Here is a 26,964-nt window from a genome sequence, read left to right on the forward strand (position 1 = left end):
AAAAGCACCCTAGTGAGTTCCAGTGATGTTGCACCAGGGACATATAGGTGGGCATAAAGTTGATTCTACACATACTCAATGTCAGGATCCTGCAATTCCCTTTCTTCACTCATGACAGCCAGATGGCTTAGCATGGAAATTTGGAGCCTAAGGCACAGAGAAAAGCTTCTGAAAAGCATAAAAGCCAAAGTCTAATGAAGGGCTGAGGACTCTACCAGGGAATGCCCCTGTAGAGAACTGAATTCTATGACTCTACTCACTACTCAAATTCATAGAGGTACGAAGTTGAACACTGGTTACCAGGAGCTTGAGAGAGAGGGGGAAGGGGAGTTATTGTTTAATGCCTATAGACTTTACTATGTGATGAGGAAAAAATTCCAGAGAGGAAAGGTGGTGATGATGGCACATAATGTAAATGTACTTAATGCTGCTGAGCTGTTCTCTTAAAAATGGTTAAAATGCTAAGTTTTATGCTGTGCATATTTTACAATTTTTTTTTAAAATTTTAATTAAAAATTATACTCACACTAAATCCTGTAAGATCAATGGCAATGGCAGGTCCATCATCCCGGTCACCTTTAGGTGCAATCTGATTCAACAGATGAAAATAGGCTTTTGAATCCTTTAAGGAAAGAAACACAGCAGAATTTTAAAAGTGAATAAAATCACCATTGGATTTAGGAAAAAAGTACTCATTGAAGAAATTGCCTTCATTTCACAGAATGAATTATTCAATAACTTAGCAACCTTTACTTGTTACTCCAGGATCCTGAACGCACTGCGTTGTTTCACACTTCAGAGATTCTAGCAATCGTGTTTTGCACCTCAGAGCTTCTAGCAACACTGTCTCCTACACTCTTTCATTGCCCTTCCTCACCTCTTTCCTTTGTTTACACTCCTAAGCATCTGCATCTCCAGTGGGTGGGTGGTGATGGGGAGGGATGGGGTTTCAAGTTACTTTGGTTCAGAGAGAAGCCTGAAGACCTCCTTCTGTCTACTGATTCCCTATGCCCTCAGATACTTTGGTTTCCTTTTTTTTTTTTTAATGAATTAATTACAGTTTTGCTTGCACTGGGCCTTCATTGCTGCGCACGGGCTTCCTCTAGTTGCAGTGAGCGGCAGCTACTCTTTGTTGCGTTGCGCGGGCTCCTTATTGTGATGTCTTCTCTTGTTTCAGAGTACTGGCTCCAGGAGCACGGGCTTCAGTAGTTGCAGCTCATGGGCTCAGTAGTTGTGGCTTATGTGCTCCAGAGTGTGGACTCAGTCATCGTGGCACACGGGCTTAGTTGCTCCACAGTATGTGGGATCTTCCTAGATCAGGGATCAAACCCATGTCCCCTGCACTGGCAGTTAGATTCTTATCCACTGTACCACCAAGGGAGTCCCTTTGGTTTCCTCTTAACTGGAAAAGTTATTGGCAAAGTGGAAGTAAGAGTAAGAAACAGGTTATGCCTACCAGGGCCTCTAGTCTAGCAAACAGATAATAATTCTCACTCTAACAGACTGATATCCTCATTATAACTTAGTCTATTAGTATCACAGAAAATGAAAAAGAATGCTTTAATTTGCTAATGCTAGCATCTCTTTCCTCTTACAACCAGTTGTATTTCTTTTTTCTAATTTACTTACTTATATTTTGGCCACTTCGCTTGCATGACCTATGTTCCCTAATCAGCAATTGAACCTGGGTCCTCAGCAGTGAAAGTGCCAAGTCCTAACCACTGGAGCGACAAGGAATTTCCCAGCTGTATTTCTTATTACAAGCCAACAAACCAGTTTGGGTTTTTTTTTTTTTAGCAAAAGATTTTGTGATTATAAGTGGGGGGATCACCTCAGATGGAGAAATGCAAAATTTCACTTTCTATACTGTGTGCTTGAGAATTAAACTTCAGTTCTAATTTACTTCTAAACCCCATTTGACATTCAAAACAAATTTGACATGTGTTTTGACATTCTCTTTTTAATGTCACAAATCTGAGCATTAAAATATGAACCTTAATGTCGTGGCTGAAGTTGCTGATGGTAGGCCATCCTGCATTGGTCAGATGGTAGTTCACCCATTGCAGCAGTAATTCCTCTGGAGATAGCCTCATTAGCTCTTCTAGATCCTCACCTTCCTTTAGCAATGCAATCAGAGCTGAGAGGAAAACAATGAAGTATAAATTCTTCCCACAGTAAATATATGTCAGTGAGAAGCAAATATTTTTGATGACCTTACCTTCATTCCTGGAAATCTCAATATCAGCAAAAAGCCCAACTTTGATGATCTGCCAGAGAAGTCCCAAGACCAAGTGAGGTTTTCCTTCTGTGAGATCCTGCGCCCCAATGTTGACTACAGTACAACCAATGGCTGAGGCAGAATTCAGGGCTAGGTTTAAATTTTCCTAAATTGCCACAAAGAAAAATAAACGTGAGAAAGCACTTTCTAAACTCTTGTCAACAAATTGTGGAGGTAAATAAACAATCGGTGCCAAAACTTAAAGATTTTTAAACATAATTAGTACTTATATCACCTCTGTATGCCAATGACTTTTAGAAACCTATCTCCGGGCCACACTTCTGCCCAGCCCCCACTGTAAGCTCTACACCAATATACACACTTGGCTATGTCCACTTGGATGTTTCACAAGTACCTCCAAGTCAATGTGTCCAAAAATGAAGCAATTTTCTGGCCATACTTCCCTAGTCTCCCTCTAATCCTCTGTTAAAACTAGGTTTTCCTTTATTTTCTGTTTTGGTCCATAGGCCCAACCTTCATTCTTGCCTTCTTTCTTCCTAAGAAGGCAACCTGAGCAGAATCCTTGCTCTTCTTGCCTGCTATAGCCTGTGAGCAATTGCTGTGTAATTTCACCTTCTAAAAACCCCTGGAAACTGTCTTTATTCAAGTTTCTTAATTCCTTCCTAATACCCATGCTCAGACTTACTTTCTACAATCCACCTATACTTAGGTACTTTAAGTACCCTGTGATCTTGGGAAAATAAGAACCTGACCATGTTCCCTGGCTTTAAAACCCATCAAATGTTCTCTATGTCCCACTGTGTCCTGTCACTCACTCTGTTCCAGCTCTAAAAATGGCTTTCTCTGATTATTCTACATGAAATAACAAGCATCACCACATCACCACACTCTTTGCTGGCACTCATTATTCTTTATTTTACTCTTTATCATTCCCTGACATACAGTTACATATTTATTATTAACTAATAATATAACATATGTTATAACATATATTGATATAATAATGTTTATTGTTACATATTGTTATTACATATATTTACATATTATTATTACATATTTATTATTATTATTAAGAGTATGAGCTCTGATTATGTCAACAGAGGAAGAACGCCTACAACCCAACAACAAAAAACCAAACAACCTGATTACAATATGGGCAAAGGGCATGAATTTCTCTGAAGAAGATATCAAATGGACAGTAAGCACCTGAAAAGATGATCAACAGGAGAAATCATTAGGGAAGTGTCAATCAAACCCACAAGGAGATACCATTTTCTATCCATCAGGATGTCTGTTATTAAAAAAACAAACAAAATAACAAGTGCTAGAGAGGATGTGAATAAATTTGAACCCTAGTGCATTCCTAGTGAGAATATAAAATGGTGGAATTTCCATGGAAAACTGTATGGCAATTCTTCAAAAAATTAAACATAGAATTACCATGTCATCTTGGAACTTCCCTAGAGGCTCAGATGGTAAAGAATCTGCCTGCAATACATGAAATCTGAGTTCTATCCTGGGGTCAGGAAGATACCATGGAGATGGGAATGGCAAGCCACTCCAGTATTCTTGCCTGGAGAAATCCATGGACAGAGAAGTCTGGCAGGCTACAGTCCTTGGGGTCACAAAGAGTCAGACACAACTGAGCGAAAAGTATGGTGGCACCATGTAATTCAGCAAATCCACTTCTAGGTATATACTCAAAAAACTGTGAGCAAGGACTTAGATTATTTGTATACCCATGTTCATAGCAGCATTATTCACAAAAGTCAAAAGGTGGAAACAATCCAAGTGTCCATCATTTTAAACAGTCAAATAAGATATAGTGTAGACATACAACAGAATGTTATTCAGCTTTAGAAATGAAGAGAATACTGACATATGCTATGAAATGGGTGAACCTTGAAGGCATTATAGTGAAATGTTTCTCCTACAATAAGATAGCACAGACTTTTTAAAACTTTGCGACCCCATGGACTGTAGCCCACCAGGCTCCTCTGCCCATGGAATTCTCCAGGCAAGAACACTGGAGTGGGTTACTATTTCCTTCTCCATTGAAGACATTATGCTAAGTGAAATAAGCTGGTCACACACACACAAATAACTATTCTGATTCCAATATGAGGTACCTGGAGTAGCCAAATTCATGGAGACAGAAAGTGGAATGGTGATAGCCAGGGGATGGGGGAGTAGAGAATGGGGAATTATTACATAATGTGTATAGAATTATACTTTAGGAAGATGAGAAGGGCTCTGGAGAAGAATGTTATTGATGAATTCATATGTGTGAATGAATTTAATGCCACAGATCTATACACTCAAAAATGACTAAAATGGTAAATTTTATGTGTAATTTACAACAATGAAAAAAAGGGAAAAGAAACACCTTGAAGGTGCTCTCTACGGCCAAACCTGGAATGATTTAAGTACCAAAATAATCAAGAATGCTAATGAATTAAGCTACTGGAAAAAAATAGGAATTCCTAAGTCCATATCAATGATAGAAAAGGAGAAAGAAGGAGAGAGAAAAAAGAGAGGTCTCTGGGTTACAGAAGAATGCCAAATAATAAATGACTGGTACATGTGGAGAAGTGCTGGAGTTGAAGAAACAATTTCACAACCGTCATGGTAAAGGCTAGGTTAGAGGGACTTTCCTGGTGGTCTAGAGATTAAGACTCATGCTTCCAATACAGGGGGGAGGTGTGATCTCTGGTTGGAGAACTAAGATCCACTCAGTGTGACAGAAGGGAATAAAATGGCAGGAGTAGAGGCAAGTAACTCAAAGTTTTTTTTTATCCAAATATGCCATTAATTTTAATCTAAAAGCTTAATTGAAAACAATATTTAATTAATATTAATTTTTCCTTTAGTTGTCATCTATCCAGCTTCCCTGGTAGCTCAGACGGTCAAGTGTCTGCCTGCAATGCATGAGACCGGAGTTCGATCCCCGGGTCGGGAAGATTCCCTGGAGAAGGAAATGGCAACCCATTTCCTTCTGGAAAATTCCTTGTCTGGAAAATTCCATGGATGGAGGAGCCTGGTAGGCTCCAGTCCATGGGATTGCAAAGAGTCAGACACGACTGAGCAACTTCACTGATCAATGCTGTACCAGTGATCAGAAACACAAATGTACAGAAAAAGAACCACCAAACAACAACAAAAAATAGTTTGGGACAACACATGGCAGCAAATTGGAAAAGACAATGAATTAGAAAAATTCAGAGTTACCTTGGCTTTTAGCTACTTTTTTTATTCCCTTTGCAAATTTCTTCCCTAGAAATAACACATGCATAGTATGTAGCGATGACTTTTTTCCCAATCACTTTTTCACCCTTTGGAAAGACACCATTTGCTACTAGGCACTGTTTTTGTGGCCATTTAATGGCAACAAATAATCGATACAGTCAGACTTTAAATTCACAGAAGTTAAGAAGCGATAACTTTAAGACCTAGGGGATTTATTGTTAATTGTGTTTGATTTTCTTTTGGGAGAAAATAGAGATTGTCTTTTCCTCTTATATTGCTATAGTCCGTGTTAGGGTGGGGCCCCTGCTTCCATGTTTGTTTAAATTTTTATGTTTATTAGCCAGAAGCTACACAAAGGCTTACAAAGCAGAGTAATTATTTCAGTGGCTTCCTCTTGCAGTATGCTGAAGCAATTTATCTTGCTCGGCTCCAAGTAAATGGCTGTGTCTCTTGGGGTTCAGTCAAGGGTAATTAAAGTAAGCACTTGCAATTAAATTATTTTGTAGTGGAATTAAGCAATGTTCATTTAAAATTCAGTTCTCCCAAAAGAAGGCAGAACCAGAGGATTCTTCAATATATTTACAACCTAAATAAACATGATAAATATGACAATATTATTGGTAAATTTGAAATATTTTCTATTCAGAAGGTTATTTTCATATGTTTAATTATCTTAAATCAAATCAATTTAACTTTCAAGAGACAGCCTCTACCAATTCATGCTAGACCAGTAATATTTTTCTGTCTTCTTTTCCAAGAACATAAAGGATGTTTGTTCCAGTAGTGATTCCCCTGAATGTTGGGGAAGGAACCATACTGAAAATGGTTCCAGGAATAGTGTTAATCTTAGAGTGACACCTTACATTGACATCATGGTACTGTAGCCAAAAGAAATGTAATTTCACCAAACTGACTGTAACAACGAGTGAGAACCAAAATCTTCCACTGCTTCTCTCAGCCTGGACAGTGATAAGAAAGCCACATCTTAACGTGATTTTGCACTTATTTGTCTGTCTTACTGGCATGATTTTACCCTTCTAGGAGAAGCAGCAGAGTATTTGTTTGTTCATTGCAGGTACTACTTGGAAGATCTTCAGTGGAAAACATCAATAGACAGTTAATACTCTAAAGATTCTTTGACTCCACCTTCAAATCTGTCCCTTGCAATTTCCACCAGTCCTGACTGCTGTGTCATGATCCTTACCTAGTCATCCATTCCCTCTCTTCCCCTTGCCCACAGTGCAAGACCCAGCTTCAACCAGAATTCCAGTTCCAACCTCAGCCTAAAGACACTGCTACAGGTTTGCAGGTGGTGTTTTCTCTTACTACTGTAAGCAGTGAAACTCAGCTTTGTCATATCTACAAGTTATGTTGGTGACATGTGGAGAACCAGCTTTTGATGTTAATTTTACTCAGAAATGTTGGTTTTACAAGTATTGCAAATGACTTAAAAGTAATTGGCAAAAAAATGATTGAAAATAAGGAGTGAAAATGTGCTTCCTCAAATAAATGGTAGTTTCTAATTGGTAAATACAATACCAACAAAGGTCCATATAGTCAAAGCTATGGTTTTTCCAGTAGTCATGTATGGATGTGAGAGTTTGACCATAAAGAAAGCTGAGTGCCGAAGAATTGATGCTTTTGAACTGTGATGTTGCAGAAGACTCTTGAGAGTCCCTTGGACTGCAAGGAGATCCAACCACTCAGTCCTAAAGGAAATCAGTCCTGAATATTCATTGGAAGGACTGATGGTGAGGCTGAAACTCCAATACTTTGGCCACCTCATGCGAAGAACTGACTCACTGGAAAAAGACCCTGATGTTGGGAAAGATTGAAGGCAGGAGAAGAAGGGGACAACAGAAGACAAGATGGTTGGATGGCATCACCAACTCGATGGACATAAGTTTGAGTAAGCTCCAGAAGTTGGTGATGGACAGGGAAGCCTGGTGTGCTGCAGTCCACAGGGTTGCAGAGTCGGACACAACTGAGCAACTGAACTGACTGACTGAACTGAAATACAATATTGCCCTACTGGTGATGAGGGACTAGAATGACTGCTATTGTCTAGAGTCAATTCTGAAGAATAAGATGTAACAGGAGAACCCCACCCAGAGGTTGTTCTCCAAGTTCTGTCATGGACAACTGCCCGTCATGCTCAGCCTTTCTTCCTGAAGACCTGTGTTAGTGGGGATAGACAAGGACACTGGGGAACCTCCAGCAACTGAGACATTAGAGAAGTGCTTGTTCCTCCTTGTGTTTCAGTGTCTTAACCTGTAAAATAGGGTATCTTACCTTACAGAGATATTAACAGAAGACTCAAGCAAACATGGGAGTTTTAACAGTCTCAAATAGGGACTGCAACTTTTCTCTCTTTTCATTCATTCCACCTTGCAAATTTTCATTGCCAATAAGGCTTCAATTCCAGATAAGTCCTCTTTTGTTAATCATTTTTTAGAGGGCTCTGTTATATATTTCTTGAGTCAGTAAGGACAAAGGCATTATTTGTTATTCAGATTTCATTCTTATTTTACATACCATCACTTTTACTCCATTTGCAACATACAAATGAGATTTATGTTTTCCCTACTTAAACTATAATTGAAATGAAGACTAATACATGTGTTTGTACATTTGTATACAAATGTAAGGGTAAAGTATATACATACAACTTTGTATATATGTGAATATATCAATTACAATGGATTTTTTGCATTTATAAGGAACAGATTCAATCTCCCGTACCTACTCTTGGATTAGTTTCCTGACTTTTAGGTCCTTAAATCATTGACATCTATGTTTCAGACTTTTACATAACTTTTTCCAATAATGGTAAACAATCCAAAGAATGCAGCTCTGTAACACACTGGGTAGGAAGAGAGATAAGTCTCCAAGATCATACATGAATCCTGCTATCAGCTACTTGATCGGTCCCTTTCCCTTGCCTTCATAGTCACCGTACGTCATTTTCATCCTTTTATATTTCTCTCTTTTCATACCTCTTGATACATCATAAACCTATCATCGTGAGGTGAAAAACTATACTATCACAATCTTTTACAAATGTATTAGGCTTCTTTGAGATAAGTTTCATGGGAAACTGGTAGCTTTCTGGCAGATCTATTCCCAGAGCTCTAAAATTACTGAGTAAACAAAACTGATTTAACAATCACAATAACACTTTGCCTCTTCCGAGAAGACTGTCTTTTCTCATTCTACGTTAGTACTCTTTTTCAAGCATCCTAAAGACCTCGACTATTAACCCTACTCATATTGGTAGAAGAATGTTACCTTTAAAAATAGAAATATTAAACAGTCCCTCAGACACATCCTATAGTTATTGCAAAATAGTTGCAGAACATTTTTTCTTTATTTTCTCCAAATGCATGACATGTAAGTATTAGAAGCAATATTTAAATTTTTAATAAATTAATTTAAAAATTAATTTATACAATAGTAAGAGATGTTGCATTTCAGATTCAGGAACATAAAAAATTGTGTGACAAGTATCCTAAAAAGATAAATATGAGTATTTTCAACAATGATAGGTATTAGATGATAGGTATTTCTTTCACATCTGACACAAGATGGGAAAGAAAATAAACTTCTGGCCATTACAATCTGAAAGGAGCTTCTTCAAGAATAATAGTTTCTGCTAGGAACATGCAACATTACTGGAAAGTGAGGGTCAAGAAAGCCATATTATTCAACAACCAATTATATACTTCTTAAGGATAACAGGAAATGGGAGGAACCCTTAGTCTGAGACTAACCAAGTACCACTGCTCTAAAGCATGTAGCTTCCTTATAGAAGAGACTTAATAACCTTAGCAAAATCAAGAATTATACCCTGCCAATAGAAATGAAGGAAACAGCTTAGCAGTAGCTCATTTTTAATAGCTACAGCTGTGATTTGCATATTAACTAGTTGCTTATTACTACCACCTCAGGAGAGTGGCAGCTGATGATTAAAAGGATGGATACAGGGACTTCCCTGGCAGTCCAGAGGTTAAGACTCTGCACTTCCACTCAGGGGAAATGGGTTCCAATACCTGGTCTGGGAACTGAGATCCCACACATGCAGCCAAAAAAAAAATTAAATACATATAAGTAAAATTCCTTAAAGGATGGGCTCTGGAGCTAGACTACTGGGATCATGGCTCGTCCAATGTGTAATCTCTCAGTGCCTCGGTTTCCTCATCTGTAAAATCAGAGTATCTACTTTATTTTAAGGCTGCTGGGAGAAGTCACAGGGTAATTCATGTGGTGTGTTTAGGACAGTGTCTGATACCTAAAATGTACTTAATATGATATTCTCCTATTAAGCCAGAGATTTTAAGGGGAAAACTGTGGTGACTATAAATTCCTGAATTTTAACAAGATCTGAATGGAGAAGCTGACTACAAAACAGTTTGGTACCAAAAAATGGTTAAAATTTTGTGCAATGGTAAAAGATGTGGTAAAACTATGGAGTATTTTTATCTCAACCAACAAGAACACTAGCACCAAGCAAATATTCATTAATAAAAATAACTTAATAATTACAATAACTGAATCTGAATACTATTTTCTTAAGAAATTTCATCCAACATAGTCTGAATCTTAATTTCTTCATTAAAAAAAATTCAGCTGAATTTTTACTTAGTAAAAATCTAGCTTTTATAGGAAACCAAAAATAGATTAAATGAATGGTTTTGCCTGGACCTAAAGATCAATTCATAAGGGATCCATGATCCTTACAGTAAGATGATTACCAGCAAAGGACAAATACTTACAGAAATAGTGAAGGGGGTGAGCTTTTTCTTATTAATGGCTCTTTCATCAATTGTATCTGGTTCAGATAAGTTGATCATTTTGCTAAAGAGAAAATGGGAATAAATCAGTTTAAGACACTCAAATGTTTTTAGTTTATTTTTGTAAGTAAACAAAAAAGTTAAATTTTGAAAAGTAATAATCCATTTCTTTAAAATATACTTCATCTCAGGGATTTAATTTTAAAAATCTAAGAAATATTCCCTAATCTAAATCAAATTCATCATTCACTGTAATAGTAATCTTAGCATTTCTTCTAATTTTTTCAGTCTTGCATTATCTTTATATGACTCTTGCTTTTATTTCATTTAACGATCACTGACATTCAGCAGCCTGAAATATAAAACAAAAAATCCTTAAGAAGTCAAATTTCATATAGTGGTATCAACAGTGTTAAAATTACTGTTGTTGCAGAAAAATAAAGAGCAGAGACTTGACCGAAAATTTCAATAATTCACACATTTTAAAAGAAACTAACATAAATTTTACTTCTGTGTTTTAAAATACGTTTTACATTATGAAACACAGATAAGAAAACACCCATTCAATTCATAATAGCAATTTACTCTGAAGGTTAGAGGAAGAGATCTGAATTGTAGGTGGAATAAGATACAATTCATGGGGTCACAAAGAGTCGGACACGACTGAGCGACTGAACTGAACTGAACTGAATGTCTTGAAAATTAATATCCCGTAATTCTGGGTAGTTTTTTCTTTTTAAGTAAACACAGAAAAAAGACTGAGGAAATGTGCCAAAATATCGATAATAGCTTCTTATGGCTGTTAATATTCATGGTGGTTATTTTCTTCTTTGAACGTTTTCTGTATTTTTATAAACTTAAAAAATACAAGACATCTCGTTTTTACAAAGAAGTATGCTGGGACTTCAGTACACACAACCAAGGGCAAAGATAATGGCTTTAGAGAGTTTACAGTCTAGTAAGCAGAAACAGATTGCAAAGAGCCATGAATACAATATTGAATTAAAATATTAATCTGATGTAAGCACAAATGAGGTATATATTTCTATTATAGTTCCTCATGTTTCAGTCCTAGTCAATGATCAACACCCCCTTATTGATAAGTGAAGAAAAAAAAAAATTCCGAGGAATTTCCTGGCAGTCCAGTGGTTTGGACTCAGAGCTTTCACTGCTGTGGCCCGGGTTCAGTCTCTGGTCAGGGAACTAAGATCCCACGTGCCACATGCAGCCAAAAAAAAAAAGAAAAAAGAAACCCTTTGAACATTATTAAGTGCATTGGAGAGGTAAAGGTTTCCTGGCATAATTAAGAAAATAAATGAAAAAGATACCAAATAAGAGACTGCATTTGAAGGAAAATCTTGAAAAACATATTGTACTTAATTTTCTATGCAATATAAAAACTTCAAGAACTGTGTACTACTTGTTAACTAATTTCAAACAACAGTGGACTCACTGAATTGTAGTTTTCATTGACTGCTCTTCGGTGGAGAGAGTAAGAACACAGCTCCCTTAACCCAGTGCTCAACTCACCAAAGAAGGATGCCATCAGCAAGTGATTTGAACAGACTGTCATCATTGGGGTTCATCGGTATGAGATGCTTACAGTCAGGGTCATTCTCCAGGGCTTTGTTTATCCAGTTAACAAAAGCCACTTTTTCTTCCTCTGAAAACAGAAAATCTTAGTTGCCATACCTCATTTCACCTACTGCACTACAAAAATATACTTTAAAATTTATGTTCAAAAATAATAAATGCCAATTTAAAAAACTCTACTGAAACACTAAAGGGTTTAAGAGGGCTTAGGTTTAAGGAGAAAGAGGAATTTATTCCACTTTTTCATCAATATATTAGGGACAAGGAAGGCATATAGTTTAAATGAGCACAATAAATATTTGGTTTGATTCTAAAACTTTTCACATATATTTCTTCTGAGACTTAATGGATCAGGAACCAAACATCAGAGGTCAATTCATGCACACACACGCACACATCCCAAGGGGAAAATGTAAGAAACAAATAATCACATCAGTCAATTCCACCTCCCCCACAAAAAAATTTTTCATAAAGTTGTGATTTGTAACTTACAACAGAAATACTAATTTTAATTGAGTTATTTAATTAATAAAATAGCTCCATTTCTGTGGAATTTCTATTATAAGGAAACTGACACATTTAAATACCAGTATGACTATCAGCCATCTTCATCCTCAACTTCTCAAGCTGTGGCTTCTAGCATGGGAATATTTATCTTTAGGCAGAAAAATATTGGTGGGCTATGCAGTGAAGAAAGTAGGAAGGAACTTAAAGGAAAATTGTTCTACTGTTTTATTATTATTCTGTAAGCATAAAACTGATTTAACAAAATCTGAAAGAAAATAATGCTCATTTCCATCACAGGGTAGCTGGACTTCCTGTTTACTGCCCTAATTCCTAGAACTAGGTAATTTCCTAAAGGCATATTTGGCAGGTACTCTCAAAATTTAATCTATCACAATCAACCAACAAAGACATAAATATTTACTTTTGTACAGATCATTATCTGCCTTCTTATCTTCTTGCCTCACTATACATACCTCCTTAGGGACTTATCTTTAAATCAGTAGATTTAAAGTGGATTTAAATCAGTGGATTTAAAGAGAAGAACAAGCTGGAATCAAGACTGCCCAGAGAAATATCAATAACCTCAGATATGCAGATGACACCACCCTTATGGCAGAAAGTGAAGAGGAACTAAAAAGCCTTTTGATGAAAGTGAAAGAGGAGAGTGAAAAAGTTGACTTAAAGCTGAACATTCAGAAAACGAAGATCATGGCATCTGGTCCCATCACTTCATGGGAAATAGATGGGGAAACAGTGGAAACAGTGTCAGACTTTATTTTGGGGGGCTCCAAAATCACTGTAGATGGTGACTGCAGCCATGAAATTAAAAGACGCTTACTCCTTGGAAGGAAAGTTATGACCAACCTAGATAGCATATTCAAAGCAGAGACATTACTTTGCCAACAAAGGTCCATCTAGTCAAGGCTATGGTTTTTCCAGTGGTCATGTCATGTGAGACATGTGAGAGTTGGACTGTGAAGAAAGCTGAGCGCCGAAGAATTGATGCTTTTAACTGTGGTGTTGGAGAAGACTCTTGAGAGTCCCTTGGACTGCAAGGAGATCCAATCAGTCCATCTTAAAGCAGACCAGTCCTGGGTGTTCATTGGGAGGACTGATGGTGAGGCTGAAACTCCAGTACTTTGGCCACCTCATGCAAAGAGTTGACTCATTGGAAAAGACCCTGATGCTGGGAGGGATTGGAGACAGGAGGAGAAGGGGATGACAGGATAAGATGGCTAGATGGCATCACCGACTCGATGCACGTGAGTTTGGGTGAACTCTGGGAGTTGGTGATGGACAAGGAGGCCTGGTGTGCTGTGATTCATGGGGTCACAAAGAGTCAGACACGACTGAGCGACTGAATTGAACTGAAGATGTTATAACTCCCATCAAGGAATTTTTAAGGTAATAATAAAACAGATATATGAAGAAATGCAATAAATGAACATACCACAAGAGAGATACAAGCAATGTTTCAAAGAATTTAAAGAAAGAATAATTTCTCATCAGGTTGATCAACAAAAGGCTATTTATGGAGAAGGAACTATTTAAAAGATATATTTTTAATAGGTATGAAAAAATGGGCGGGAAAAGAGAAAGAAATTATTTTATTATTATTATTATTTCTTTATAGTTGGATTATAAAGAAAGCTGAGCACTGAAGAATTGATGCTCTTGAACTGTGATGTTGGACAAGACTCTTAAGAGTCCCTTGGATTGTAAGGAGATCCAACCAGTCCATCCTAAAGGAAATCAGTCCTGAATATTCATTGGAAGGACTGATGCTGAAGCTGAAACTCCAAGATTTTGGCCACCTGATGCGAAGAACTGACTCATTAGAAAAGACCCTGATGCTGGGAAAGACTGAAGGCAGGAGAAGGGGATGACTGGGGAGGAGATGGTTGGAAGGCATCACTGACTCAATGGACTTGAGTTTGAGTAAACTCAGGTAGTTGGAGACGGACAGGGAGGCCTGGCGTGCTGCAGTCCATGGGGTCACAAAGAGTCGGACATGACTGAGCAACTGAACTGAGCTGAACTGATAGGAACCAGAAAAGAGATATCACTTTACAACACCTGGATGGTTGTAATAAACAAAATTGACAATAACAAATGTCGTTGTGGGAAGAAATTGGGACTTTCATACATTGCTTGTGGGAATGTAAATGCTGTGGTCACTTTGGAAAACAGTTTGGTAGTTCTTTAAAACGTTAAACATAGAGTTAACAAATGACTACTCCTGGGTATATACCTTAGAGAATTCAAAGCATATGTCCACACAAAAATGTGGACACAAGTGTTCACACAGTATTATTCATGATAGCCAAAAAGTGGAAACAACTCAAGTGTCTATCAGCAGATGAAAGGATAAACAAAACATGATATTAGCAACAGAACAGAAATGATTCAGCCATAAAAAAGAATGATGTACAATACATGCCACAATATGAATGATCCTTGAAAATATTCTGCTAGGGAAGAAGCCTGTCAGGTGAAAAGTCATTACTGTATAATTCCGTCTCTATGAAATTTCCAGAATAGGCAAATCTATGGAAATAAAAAGTAGATTAATGGTCGCCCAAGGCTGGGGGAAGGGGGAAATGGGTAGTGATTGCTAACAAGCATGGGGTTTCCCTTTGGGGTAATGAAAGTGTCCTAAAATTACATGGTGCTGATATACTACAACTCTGTGAATATACTAAAAACTACAAAGATTCATGATATTCCAATTATGTCTCAATAAAGTTGTCCTTTTCTTAAAAGCAGTTAAATGTTCTGTGCATGTGTGAAAAATCACTTTGGTTGTGTCCAACTCTGCAACTCTATGGACTATGGCCCACCAGGCTCCTCTGTCCATGGGATTCTCCAGGCAAGAATACTGGAGTGGGTTGCCCTGACCTTCTCCAGGGGATCTTCCTTACCCAGTGACTGAATCCAAGTCTCTTACATCTCCTGCATCGGCTGGCAAGTTCTTTACCATTAGTGTACCTGGGAAGCCCCTAAATGTTCTGTGTTGGGTTCTAAATAATGGTTATGTGGGTGTATTCATATATAAAAAAATCATCAAGACATATACTTAACAATAGGGCACTGTATGCACTTTACTCTGTGCATCTTATACCTCAATAAATAAGTAAAAAAAACTATGGTGACAGACACCAGAAAAGTGGACAGTTACAGCTAGAGGCATGAGGCATGTTAATGCTTTTTATATATATATATATGCTTTGCATACATACATATGTATATGTTTTATATATGTATGCTATGTATACATATATGTTTTATATATATATATATGGACTGCAAGGAGATCCAACCAGTCCATTCTGAAGGAGATCAGCCCTGGGATTTCTTTGGAAGGAATGATGCTAAAGCTGAAACTCCAGTACTTTGGCCACCTCATACGAAGAGTTGACTCATTGGAAAAGACTCTGATGCTGGGAGGGATTGGGGGCAGGAGGAGAAGGGGACGACAGAGGATGAGATGGCTGGATGGCATCACTGACTCGATGGACGTGAGTCTGAGTGAACTCCAGGAGTTGGTGATGGACAGGGAGGCCTGGCGTGCTGCGATTCATGGGGTCACAAAGAGTCGGACACAACTGAGCAACTGAACTGAACTGAACTGATACACTTATATGTATATGCTATGTATAATCTCATTTTTTTAATGTAGAATCTGGAAAACAGAACTGAAGCTCATAGATACAGAGAGCAGACTGGTGGTTACAAGAAGCAAGGGGTGATGGAGAGTGGAAGAAATTGGTGAACTTTTTTTATCTTAAATAAATTGTATTTAAAAATTTTTTAATGACCATATCTATGAACTGGTTACAGGTTCATTCATTTGGGTTACCTTTATAATCAGTAATGACTGCTAGAACCAACAAGATCAAAAAGAAATGTTTTAAATCAATGGAAAAATTACTCCTGTCTTTCATGTAGCTCTACCAGTCCAGAACCTCTCACTTCTTCTCTTCCTCCCTTTCCTCACTTTCTCTTTTTCCTTCAATTTAAGGGAAAAAATCTGATTTTACTTTATTTAAAGTCCTTTAAGCAAGAAAGTCTTTGTAATATGAAATGCTCAAAATGGTGCACATTTATTTTCATACAGTTTTTGTATTTATGTATTATAATAATTTACATATTATTAGACTTAAATAATCTAGAAATAATCCTGGTGAAGAAAATGCTATATGTTAATCTACTGGGCAGCTGCATGAATGTAGCTACAAGATGTGTACACATGTGAAAACTCATTGAACTATACACATAACGATTGCAGCAATTTGCTAAATGCATATTATACCTTAATAAAAAATGAAGATGCCATTTCATTAGAATGGACAGGCAGAAACGGAGCTAAAGAGTAAGTACCTTTCAAAAAAAGGAGGTAGGAGTTATAGACCACTGCCTTCACCACTGCACTTCCCTGGTGGGAAAAAGTTAGGAAAATATATACAGTGAGTAGAAGTGTGAGTGTATTATTAGAGGAAAATCCATTTAGAAAGCAAGAGAATCAAGAGGAGAATTAACAGATTCAGATCTCAAAGAAAGAAAGAGGGAATATTTAAAGTGAGTTTTATCAAAAATTCCAAGAGTATAGTTCTAATTATGTCAACATGAACAAAAAGAACTGGGCCAAAGGTTTTTAGGCATCTTGATCCTGAGAAGCAGCCTTAGCATGGGGCAAGCTGTCTCTTCTTCGGAGTCCATGTGACTCGGGATCTCCCACTGGGCAACGGTCCAGTGATTCTATCGGAGCAAGCAAACCAGGTGCTGTGCTCTACTAGTTACTGGGTTGCCTGATAAAAGATGAATTGGGAATCTCAGCTCCTCCAAAATGGGGAGTCCTTCCAATAAACCTCTCCACCATCCCTAAAATTATAGGTCTAAACTAAACTCATGTCACCAGTCAGGATGAAAAATCCATCCCAAGGTCATGATTAAACACATTCAATGCTGAAAATATAAACCCCTATTTTGCTGTTTCTAATCTCTTGTCCACTGTGTCTAACACACAGTAAACATTCACTTACTGTTCCCTATCTTAAATAATTCCAGGATTTTTCATTCTGACACTTCTGAAATTATGATACATTTCAAATCTAATGGTACATTATAATTTAGTCTCATTATAAAACAATGGCATATAAAACAATGGTGTAAATTACAATAAATGGCATCTTAGATCCTGTGAAATACAGGACTTGTTGAATGAACCAGTGACTGAAAGATTAAATTTGGAGCAGGTGGTTGGTTACCTGAATAAGAATGCTGTGTGCCCTCACTGGAAATGGATGAAGTTCCTCCTATAGCAGTAATCCCTTCCCTCTTGTTAATGATTTTTCTGAATGTTTTGCTGATGTCTTTGCTTTTTAACTCTTGCATTAGCTGGAATGGGAGAGAAGTAAAATTGACCCTCGATTAGATAGCCATTAAAATCCTTGCTGTGTAAAAGATAGTTATTTATTTGGAAAGACATAAAAATAAATACAAATCAGTTGTTCTTGCATTTATTGCTTGTGTAGGCAGATAACCCTCATGTCATTTTATAAAAACATGAAATGGAAAAAGGTTTGCACCACAACCTATAATTAAGCTCAAATTGTACACATTGAAATTGTTTATCTAGACTCGCTGTGATCTCTTGTACTAACAACTAAAGAATAACTAAGTATATGATAAAGATTTTTAAATGTCTTAATGAAGGTATTTTCCAATCTGAACAGCTTCAATGTATATGTTAAAGTCAAGGAGTCAGCGTTTGTAGGAAATTACACAGGCTTCAACAAGTGCCCTCTGCCAGGTCCTGTCACTGGCCACTCTGGAGCCTGGCTAGACTGAATTCAATCAGTTCTCCATGCAACAGCCAGAGTGAGTTTTAAACAATGCATATCTGATCATGTCAGTTCATACTCTATTCCTCCCACATCAATGGCTTCCTTTTGCTCTTAGATAAAAACAAAAAATTCTACAAGGGCCTGATTATCTGACCCTGACTCACTTGTCTAAACACATTCCTAACCCTCAACATCTCAGCTCCAGCCACACTGATGCTTTTTTCCCCAAGTGCTTGAGAGCATCTACTATCCCTAAAGCCACAGAGGCTCTACACATGCCATCACCTCAGCCCGTCTTGCAGTTACTTATTTTCCCCACCCACTCCTTTTATCTGTTTAACATCTTCCTTCAGACCGCAATTCCGTCTTCACAGCATTGGAGACAGTTCCATTTCACTGAATCTCTGTGTTCTCTCATCTCCCCACCAAGTTCAATTCCTCCTACACAAACTTTCAAGTGACCTGTCTCGCTCTGTCAGAGCATGTATCAGTCATCTTTTACCTCTCTGTGATATTCTGCCTTCCCCTCCACCTACAAACTTCATGAAAGCTGGGGCTACATCTCTTTTTGTTCATCACATTACTCATAATACCAGAGTTCCTGGTATGAAAGGAGCTCAACGAATAAAGACTATGAAAGCAGACAATTACTTTTTCCTAAATATCTGTTCACTTATATTAGTAAATAAACTATTTCGTTAATTTTTGTACAAAAAGCACAGTCATGGTGCTGTTGATAGAAGGTAGTGATCAACTGCCCTTGATCAACTGCCAGCTGGCAACGGCAACTTAGTCATCTCTCTCAGCCTGAGAGGTTTAAAATACATGATACTCAGTATTTAGTTCTATTTTTCTTTTATTGGTGGAGTCATATATTATTTTGTATCTTGTTCAGTTCCCTGAGTCTCCAGGTAGTTTAATAATGAACCCAAAGCTGGTATCAAAATTCACCGGGTGGCATTTACAGAAACTGAACAAATATAACTTATCACAAGAAAACGACCAGTTTCTAGGAGCTATATCTTCCAAATCTTAGCTATTTCAATTACAAAAATATTTCACTTCTCAAGACCAAGTACTAAGATATGAAAATACTTTGCTTACAGAGACAGCCAATAACCATTTAAACTCAACTGTAGTTTTAATACAGGATAAATGATTATTATCTAAACCTGACTTCAAATCCAACAATTTAAGAATAACTTTTCCTTTGTTTTACGAATTATTTGTGGAAATTGCTGTTATTGTTACCATCATCATCCTTTAAAAGCAGTGTTTTTTCTGGTTTCTGAAGCCAGATTTAACCAAAGAAAGTAATGACATTACTAAAATTCTGCTCAAAGCAAACCCACCAGTAGCCAAGGAGAGGATTTAGATTTCTTACCGATACAAACTCTTCGAAGCTGATTCTGCTATCTTTGTTGTTGTCAGCAACTGCTAGAATTTTCTCCACGATCTCGCGCACCTTGTAGCCAGGCAGAGGAAGGCTTGCTTCCTTAAACAGGTCCTGGAGTTCATAGTCACTGACATACCCACTGTTGTCAATATCTAAAAAGATAAATTACGAATGATCAGATCTCACTCGTACTTTGTGGCAGATGTGCACTCAGAAGGCTGCTTGGGAGATTCATGGGCAGGCAGAACCTTCCAGCTTTGTTTCATTAGTGGCAGTAACCTTTTCTCCTGCATCTAAATTGTACAAGGTAAGCTAAATACTTTATCAAAAAACTCATATTTCATGAACTTTGAAAGTGAAAGTGTTAGTCTCTCAGTCGTGTAGGACTCTTTGCGAACCCACGGACTGTAGCCCCCAGTCTCCTCTGTCCATGGGATTTCCCAGGCAAGATTCCTGGAGTGGGTAGCCATTCCCTTCCAGGGGATGTTCTCAACCCAGGGATCGAACTCGAGTCTCCCGCACTGTGGGCAGATTCTTAATGAACTTTACCCCCCACCCATAGACTCAGGGCGAGCATATATATTTCAAGTGTGTAATAAGAACACTGCACTGACAGATGAAAAACTCAAGTCTGGCACATGACTAAGTTACAAAGAATTAAGCACGGGGAGGTCTCAGGTATCTAAGGGAGATACAGCAGCAACAGTCATAGAGGAGCACCCACCCAGACTTTGACTTCTTCCTGGAACTTAACCAAATGGATCTGCTGGCCCCACCTTCCATACCAAATTCGTGCATCATGTAAAATACACATAAGGCACTTCTGTTCTACATTTCACTTGGTGGCAGTTCTGTTTCACTTGTCAATAATTCATTGCTTCTTCATTATGTATTTATGATATCATTATGTAGGCTGAATCATGTTTGAGGTCATTTTGAGATAAAGTGTTCAAGAAATAATTTCACACCTACATTTGAATTTATGGAACTAGGTTTCTGGGCGTTTTCATGTCATCACTGATATAATCTTCCCTGGGTTTTCCCGAGAGACTGGATTATCAGTTCTTGACACAGAAGAAAGGCAACATTAAACACTTGTGGCCAGAGTTGGCAACAGGGTTTAGGATTAGTTGGCTAGTTGCCTGGATCCACCCTGTACTGGCTCTCTTCACTCATCTGGTCGTCGTTACTTTGCGTCCTGTGTCTCTTTTTCCTCTCAGTAAAAGAGCTGTCATCACTATTAACTGGATGAATGAGAAGACAGACACTTCTTTTAAACTCTCAAACACAAGTTTTAGAATTAATACTGTTCAGAATGGTGGAAATTTAAACTAGAATCTACCAAGAACCAAAACAGTGCTGTGATCTCCAAAGGAAGCTAAATTGCATGATATTGCAATAATTGCTTTCTTTGAATTTAGAGTAAAATCTCATTACTTAGTACATCACCAGTTCAGAATTGCTTCCTATAATTCTGAAATAGACAAATAGACGAGGCAGACTAACTGCCTGACAGCACCGTGGCGAGGAGTATTTAAACAAGATCACGAAAAAGTTATGTGCTAACCATCACACTAAACTAACATTAAGAGTTGGGCTCTGAAGATGGACACATCTGTGTGCTTAAATGCCAGCTCCTTCCCTACAACCTCTGTGGTTTGGGTTTGATGTAACAAGAAATAATAGATACCACTTAATGAGCCCATATTCTGGGTCAAGTGATTTGTTAAGAACTTGAGGGCTCCCCTGGTGGTTCAGTGGTAAAGAATCCACCTGCCAATGCAGGAGACACAGGTTCAATCCCTGATCCAGGAAGATCCCACTTCCCGGAGCTGCAGAGCAACTAAGCCTGTGCACAACTTCTGAGCCTGTGCTCTAGAGCCCGTGCTCTGCAACAAGAGAAACCACTGCAACTCGCGAGTATCCCCCAATCGCCACAACCAGAGAAGAGCTCAAGCAGCAACAAAGACACAGCACAACCAAAAATAAATAATAATCTTTTTTTTAAAAAAGAACTTGTCTAATGAAATCCATACAACAACTTTGAGGTAGTTAATAATAATATTCTAATTTTAAAGATGAGGTAATCAAGGCTTAGGTTAAATAGCCATAAAATCACAGTTTATAAAGAAACAAGACTTTCCTACAAATCTGCAACAAAACAATGAACAACCTGATTTTAAAATGGGCAAAGGACGTGAATAGACATTTCTCCAAAGAAGACATACAAACAGCCAATAAGCCCATGAAAAGATGTTCAACATCACTAATCATTAGGGAAATGCAAATCAAAACCACAATGAGATATTTTATATTCATGAGAATAGCTATCGTAAAAACAAACAAAGAAAAACAGAAAGTAATAATCATTGGCATAATTTGAAGAAATTGAAACCCTTGTGCATTGCTGGTAGGAATGCAAAATGGTACAACCACAATTGAAAACTATTTGGTAGTTCCTCAAAAAATTAAACAAAAGTAAATGATTCAGCAATTTCACTTCTGAGTATATGCCAAAAATAAATGAGGAGAGAGACTTGAACAGATATTTGAAATACCCATGTTCATGGCAACATTACTCACAATAGCCAAAAGGTAGAAACAACTCAGAAGCCTGTCAACAGATGAATGGATAAACAAAATTTAGTAGAAACAATGAAATGTTATTCAATCTTAAAAAGTAAGGCAATTCTGACACATGCTACAACACAGATGAACCTTGAAGACATCATGCCACATGAAATAAGCCAGTCACAGAAAAACAAATATTATATGATTCCACTTATATATGTTTACCTAGTGTAACCAAATTCATACAGACAGAAAGTAGAATGGCGGTAGCCCCAGAGGACGGGGGTTGGGGGAAGGTGGATTCTTGAGGAGTTAGTCTTAATCAGTACAGTTTCAGTTTGGGAAAATGAATAGGTTCTAGAAATAGATGGTGGTGAAGGTTGAGTAACAAGGTGAGTATACTTAATGCCAATAAACTTGTATACTACATTGGTGCTTGCCAAGGTCATTTGCCATCTGCCTAAACAGGGGAGTGAATCCTGTTTCCACACACCCTGAAGGGAGATCAGGATGAAAGGAAATGAGGCACTCTCTGCTCCAAGGAATTGGAGAAGGAAATGGCAACCCACTCCAGTGTTCTTGCCTGGAGAGTCCCAGGGACGGAGGAGCCTGGTTGGGCTGCCGTCTATGGGGTCGCACAGAGTCAGACACGACTGAAGGGACTTAGCAGCTGCTCCAAGGAAACTTGTGGCACAGGTCTTCCTAACAGTTAGATATTTTCAGAAACTGATTTTGTAAGTCCAATCCTTGCACCTCTTCACATTTAGAAAAGCACTAAATTCTTTCATGGTAACATCAGCTTCTCGTGACTAGCAGAAAATCTTTTGTAAAGATAACTGCTTGATTAAAGGAACTCTCCCTTCATCAAAATCACATACATAACCTCCCCCACTGCCTCTTTGGAGCAGTTTCTCAGAGCCACCTGTGGTGCTGTCTCTCGGGCTGCAATCCTCATGTTTCCTCAAGTAAAACTTAACTTGCAACTTTCACATTGTGCAATTTTTTTTTAGTCGACAAACTGTACATTTGAAAACATGGTTAAAATAGTAAATTTTATGTTATGTGTATTTTACCACAATTGCAGAAAAACAGGACAAATATTTTAACTTCTCACTTTTCCCTAGAGACCCAAAAAAAGTATCCCATCTAGCAAGGTTAGATGGGCATGTTTCTCCGTCTCTGAGAAAAGCTGTTTGGGACCAATCAGTAGAGGGTTACAGAGTTCATGAGTAGCAATTTATCTTGTAAATAAAGTAAGGAAGTATATATTCCGCTAGTGTTAGCACTTCCCTCACACACAGCAAATTGCCTTGCTGTCAGAATTGTTTCATCAATGATTTATCCAAAATACCATTAAACAAATATTGCAAGATTATACATCCATGAGTTATAAAGATTAAAGCTGGTGTGCGAAAGAAAACAGACTACTAATTTATTTTACTAGGACCAAGGTGGCATTTTTATTCAAGCTGCCAAACTGCTCCTATAAAATAACAAAAACGACCAAACTAGGAGATAAGGGGAGGGGGCAGGGTTTGTTTTGTTTTTTGGCTGTACTACAGACCATGCAGGATTTAGTTCCCTGACCAAGGATGGACCGTAGGCCCCCTGGAGTGGACGCACAGAGTCCTAACCGCTGGACCACCAGGGAAGTTCTGGAGCTACGTTTTCACTACTTCCTTTCTTTCAGTGCTCCGAATTAGCAGAATATTCCAACGTTGCTCCCAGTTCTTTTTCTTGAAATGACTCTATGCACTGCATACAATGGTCCATAAATTTTTTTTTTAATTTTACTGATTTATTTTATTTTTGGTTGTGATGGGTCTTCATTGCTACCAGGACTTTTTTTCTAGTTGCAGTAAGCGGGATCTACACTCTAATTGCAGAGAACGGGCTCTAGGCTGCGTGGGCTTCAGGACTTGTGGCACACGGGCTCAGTAGTTGTGGATCCCAGGCTCTAGAGCACTGTAGTTGCGGTACACGGGCTTAGCTGCTCCCCAGTATATGAAATCTTCCTGGATCAGGGATCAAACCCGTGTCTCTTATATTGCCAGGCAGGTTCCTAACTACTGCTCCACCAGGGAAGCCCAAAATGTATTTTTAACAATAACGTTTTAGAAACCACATCATAGTCATGCAGTGCTCTAGCACCACCAAAATAAAGAAAGTGAAAGTGAAGTCGCTCAGTTGTGTCCGACTCTTTGCGACCGCATGGACTGTAGCCTACCAGGCTCCTCAGTCCATGGAATTTTCCAGGTAAGAATACTGCAGTGGGTTGCCATTTTTTTCTCTAGGGGATCGTCCCAACCCAGGGATTGAACCCAGGTCTTCCACATTGCAGGCAGACGCATTACTGTCTGAGACACCAGGGAAACCCATTAAAATAAAGAAAAGACCAAGGTTAAGGAATTCATTATGAGCCAAAGGCGGCCACCATGTGGATTGTATTCTCAAGGTCTGAGTTACTCTCGAAACAGCTAAGCAAGGAGAAGTGGAAAGGCCCAGAGATGTGCAGAATTCACTTTATTTCATAGCAATGTTTTGTAAGTCATAAGCTTCCTGAAAGCATTACTTTTGCTTTTTTTTTGAGAGAGAGAGCCTTGGTTTTTTTTTGTTCTGTTTTGTTTTGTTTTAGGTTAAATCTTCCTTTATCTTAGTTTCTAAAACTTCTGCACTACATTTCATACATTAATTTTAGACATTATTCACTAAGTTTAAGAGAAGTCGAGGCCCCAGACCAACTGTGACCACCCCATCCTCCCTGGTCTGACTCTGTTTTTCGTGGAGTGCTCTAACGCACCAAGGCAGGAGCCCACTGAGGCAGGAACAACGTTGGGGGTGTCACTGTTTCTATGTCTGTTATTTACTGTGCTCATCTTTCACCACTTGCAGAGTAGAGGAAGAGATGGTATTCACACTGTCTTGGTTTCCTACAGTTCTCCTATGAGTAAAATGCAGGAGAATCACGATCCATCAGAGGATGGGGGAGTTTTTTGGAAGAAAAAGACCTAGCTGTCAAAATGACATAGAGACAAAACACTGGATGACTTTTAAAGTGAAAGAAGAATAAATAAATAAATAAAAGTGAAAGAAGAAGTGTAAGGCATGCAGCCTTTAAAAACAATACTTTTAAAAAAAATTATGCACAAGCGAGGAGGAAAATAAGACATACAGTCTTTAAAAATCATATCGAGGTTTTAAAATACTCTGTATGAAGTCAGAACATGTCATTGTTCATGACAAACACACGGAGGCCAGAGTTCAGTTTACACACAAGGAAGTGTTTCCATATTTTTTTCTCTGTAATGAGATCACATTAAGCATATTCAGTTACACTGTCATTCATTAACCTGGAGTATTCTCTGCAAAGAAATGATCAGAGAATTCAAAGTCCAATTCTCCCAGAAATTCAAGCCAGTCTTAGTTTATCTTTTAGAAAGAAAGAAAAGAATCCAGTGAAACCCAGATGGGATACAAAAGAAAAAGGGAATACATCTGGGGGTTAGAGGGCAGTAGAAGCAATGGAAGGCATTGTTCCATTCCTGGAAGGCTGGTATCCAGCAGAATAGTAACTGTGTATTTAGTTTTTCTCAAGCTTACCTATTTTATTAAAGGCTTCTTGTAGTTCCTCCAGCTCCTCCCGAGAAATGGTGGTGGTACTGTTCTCCATCTCTGAATAGGAAAGACTACCTTCAGGTCTTTATATCTGGAAAAAGCAACGTGAGAAAAAAGAACATGAGCCCTTTGCAAACATTTATCTAAACAAGAACAGAGGACAGAGGCAGTAAAGCATCTGGGAGAAACCACCTGAGAGGTAAGGCTGACAAGGAACAAGTAGGAATAGATTCCGTGGTAACACTCTTTCCCAACATAGGTCAGGCAGACAATAACAGGGAAGAAACACTGGTTTTTTCACACCCTGTGCTTATCCAAAGCAAAGGCATTTCTCAATGGCTTGTATAATTTTCCTTTCTATTTGACTTCACTGTTTCAGAAAAATAAGCATTTCAAGTTGAGAAAAGTATAGCATTTAAAAATACTCAGGATGTGGTCGAAAAGTAAAATTGTAGGACGTGAATCATTTAAGTGAGAGGCTGATGATTTCGGGATGGAGCTTGTGGCTTAAACGTTCAACTTTACATTATTCAACCACAGCCACAGCCACCTCCTCTCCCTTTCCTTGAGCGAGGTCTTTCCCAGATTAGTGGGGCCTTTCTTACTCCAAGCAGGAGAAACAAACTAAAACCAAAAAAAAGAAGACTGATGTAAAACTGGATTGTAAGAAAAGCAGGTATATAACAGTCATTGTAGAAAATAATTGGTAACAAATGCCCAAATCAGAAATGTAACTTATCCACAATCCTACTCTCCAGAAATATCAGCTAGTACTTTTTGTCATCTACATCTTTCTGGTCTGCTTTTCAAATGCACCTGTACCTTTATTGGGGCATGAAATGTGAGTATAGTTTTTTGTGCTAATATATTATATGTATCAATATAATATTTAGTGGCCACATAATAACTTATTTGGAAAATCCCTTGTTTCATAGTGTTTGCACTGCTTCCAATTTTGCATTGTAAATGAATGCTACAATGAACAGCCTTATAGATAAATCTCTGTACATATCCATGTTTATTGCTATAAGTAAATATCTCAAGGAGGAATTATTGACATTTTGGGGGAGGCCACACCTCATAGCTTGCAGTGATCTGATTTCCCCAACCAGGGACTGAACTCAGGCCACAGCGTGAAAGCGCCAAGTCCTAACCACTGGA

The 26,964-nt window shown here is 38.1% G+C and overlaps 1 protein-coding gene across 5 annotated transcripts in view; it reads right to left on the reverse strand.

The window, feature by feature from the left end:
* The window catches only part of PLS1 (plastin 1), a 121,423-nt gene that overhangs the window by 28,968 nt on the left and 65,491 nt on the right, over nt 1-26,964 (reverse strand). For all 5 annotated transcript variants that reach the window (XM_025290641.3, XM_006078004.4, XM_044946357.2 and 2 more), the window contains 8 exons: nt 25,789-25,894; nt 19,606-19,769; nt 17,643-17,772; nt 11,806-11,938; nt 10,258-10,339; nt 2,219-2,384; nt 1,995-2,137; nt 527-622 (listed from right to left, as the gene is read on the reverse strand). In XM_025290641.3, the coding sequence (XP_025146426.1) occupies nt 527-622; nt 1,995-2,137; nt 2,219-2,384; nt 10,258-10,339; nt 11,806-11,938; nt 17,643-17,772; nt 19,606-19,769; nt 25,789-25,858 (984 nt within the window). In that variant the 5' untranslated portion in view covers nt 25,859-25,894. The remainder of the gene's footprint in view (nt 1-526; nt 623-1,994; nt 2,138-2,218; nt 2,385-10,257; nt 10,340-11,805; nt 11,939-17,642; nt 17,773-19,605; nt 19,770-25,788; nt 25,895-26,964) is intronic.

This window comes from Bubalus bubalis, chromosome 1 (genome assembly GCF_019923935.1).
Source record: "Bubalus bubalis isolate 160015118507 breed Murrah chromosome 1, NDDB_SH_1, whole genome shotgun sequence".
Taxonomy (NCBI): Eukaryota; Metazoa; Chordata; class Mammalia; order Artiodactyla; family Bovidae; genus Bubalus; species Bubalus bubalis.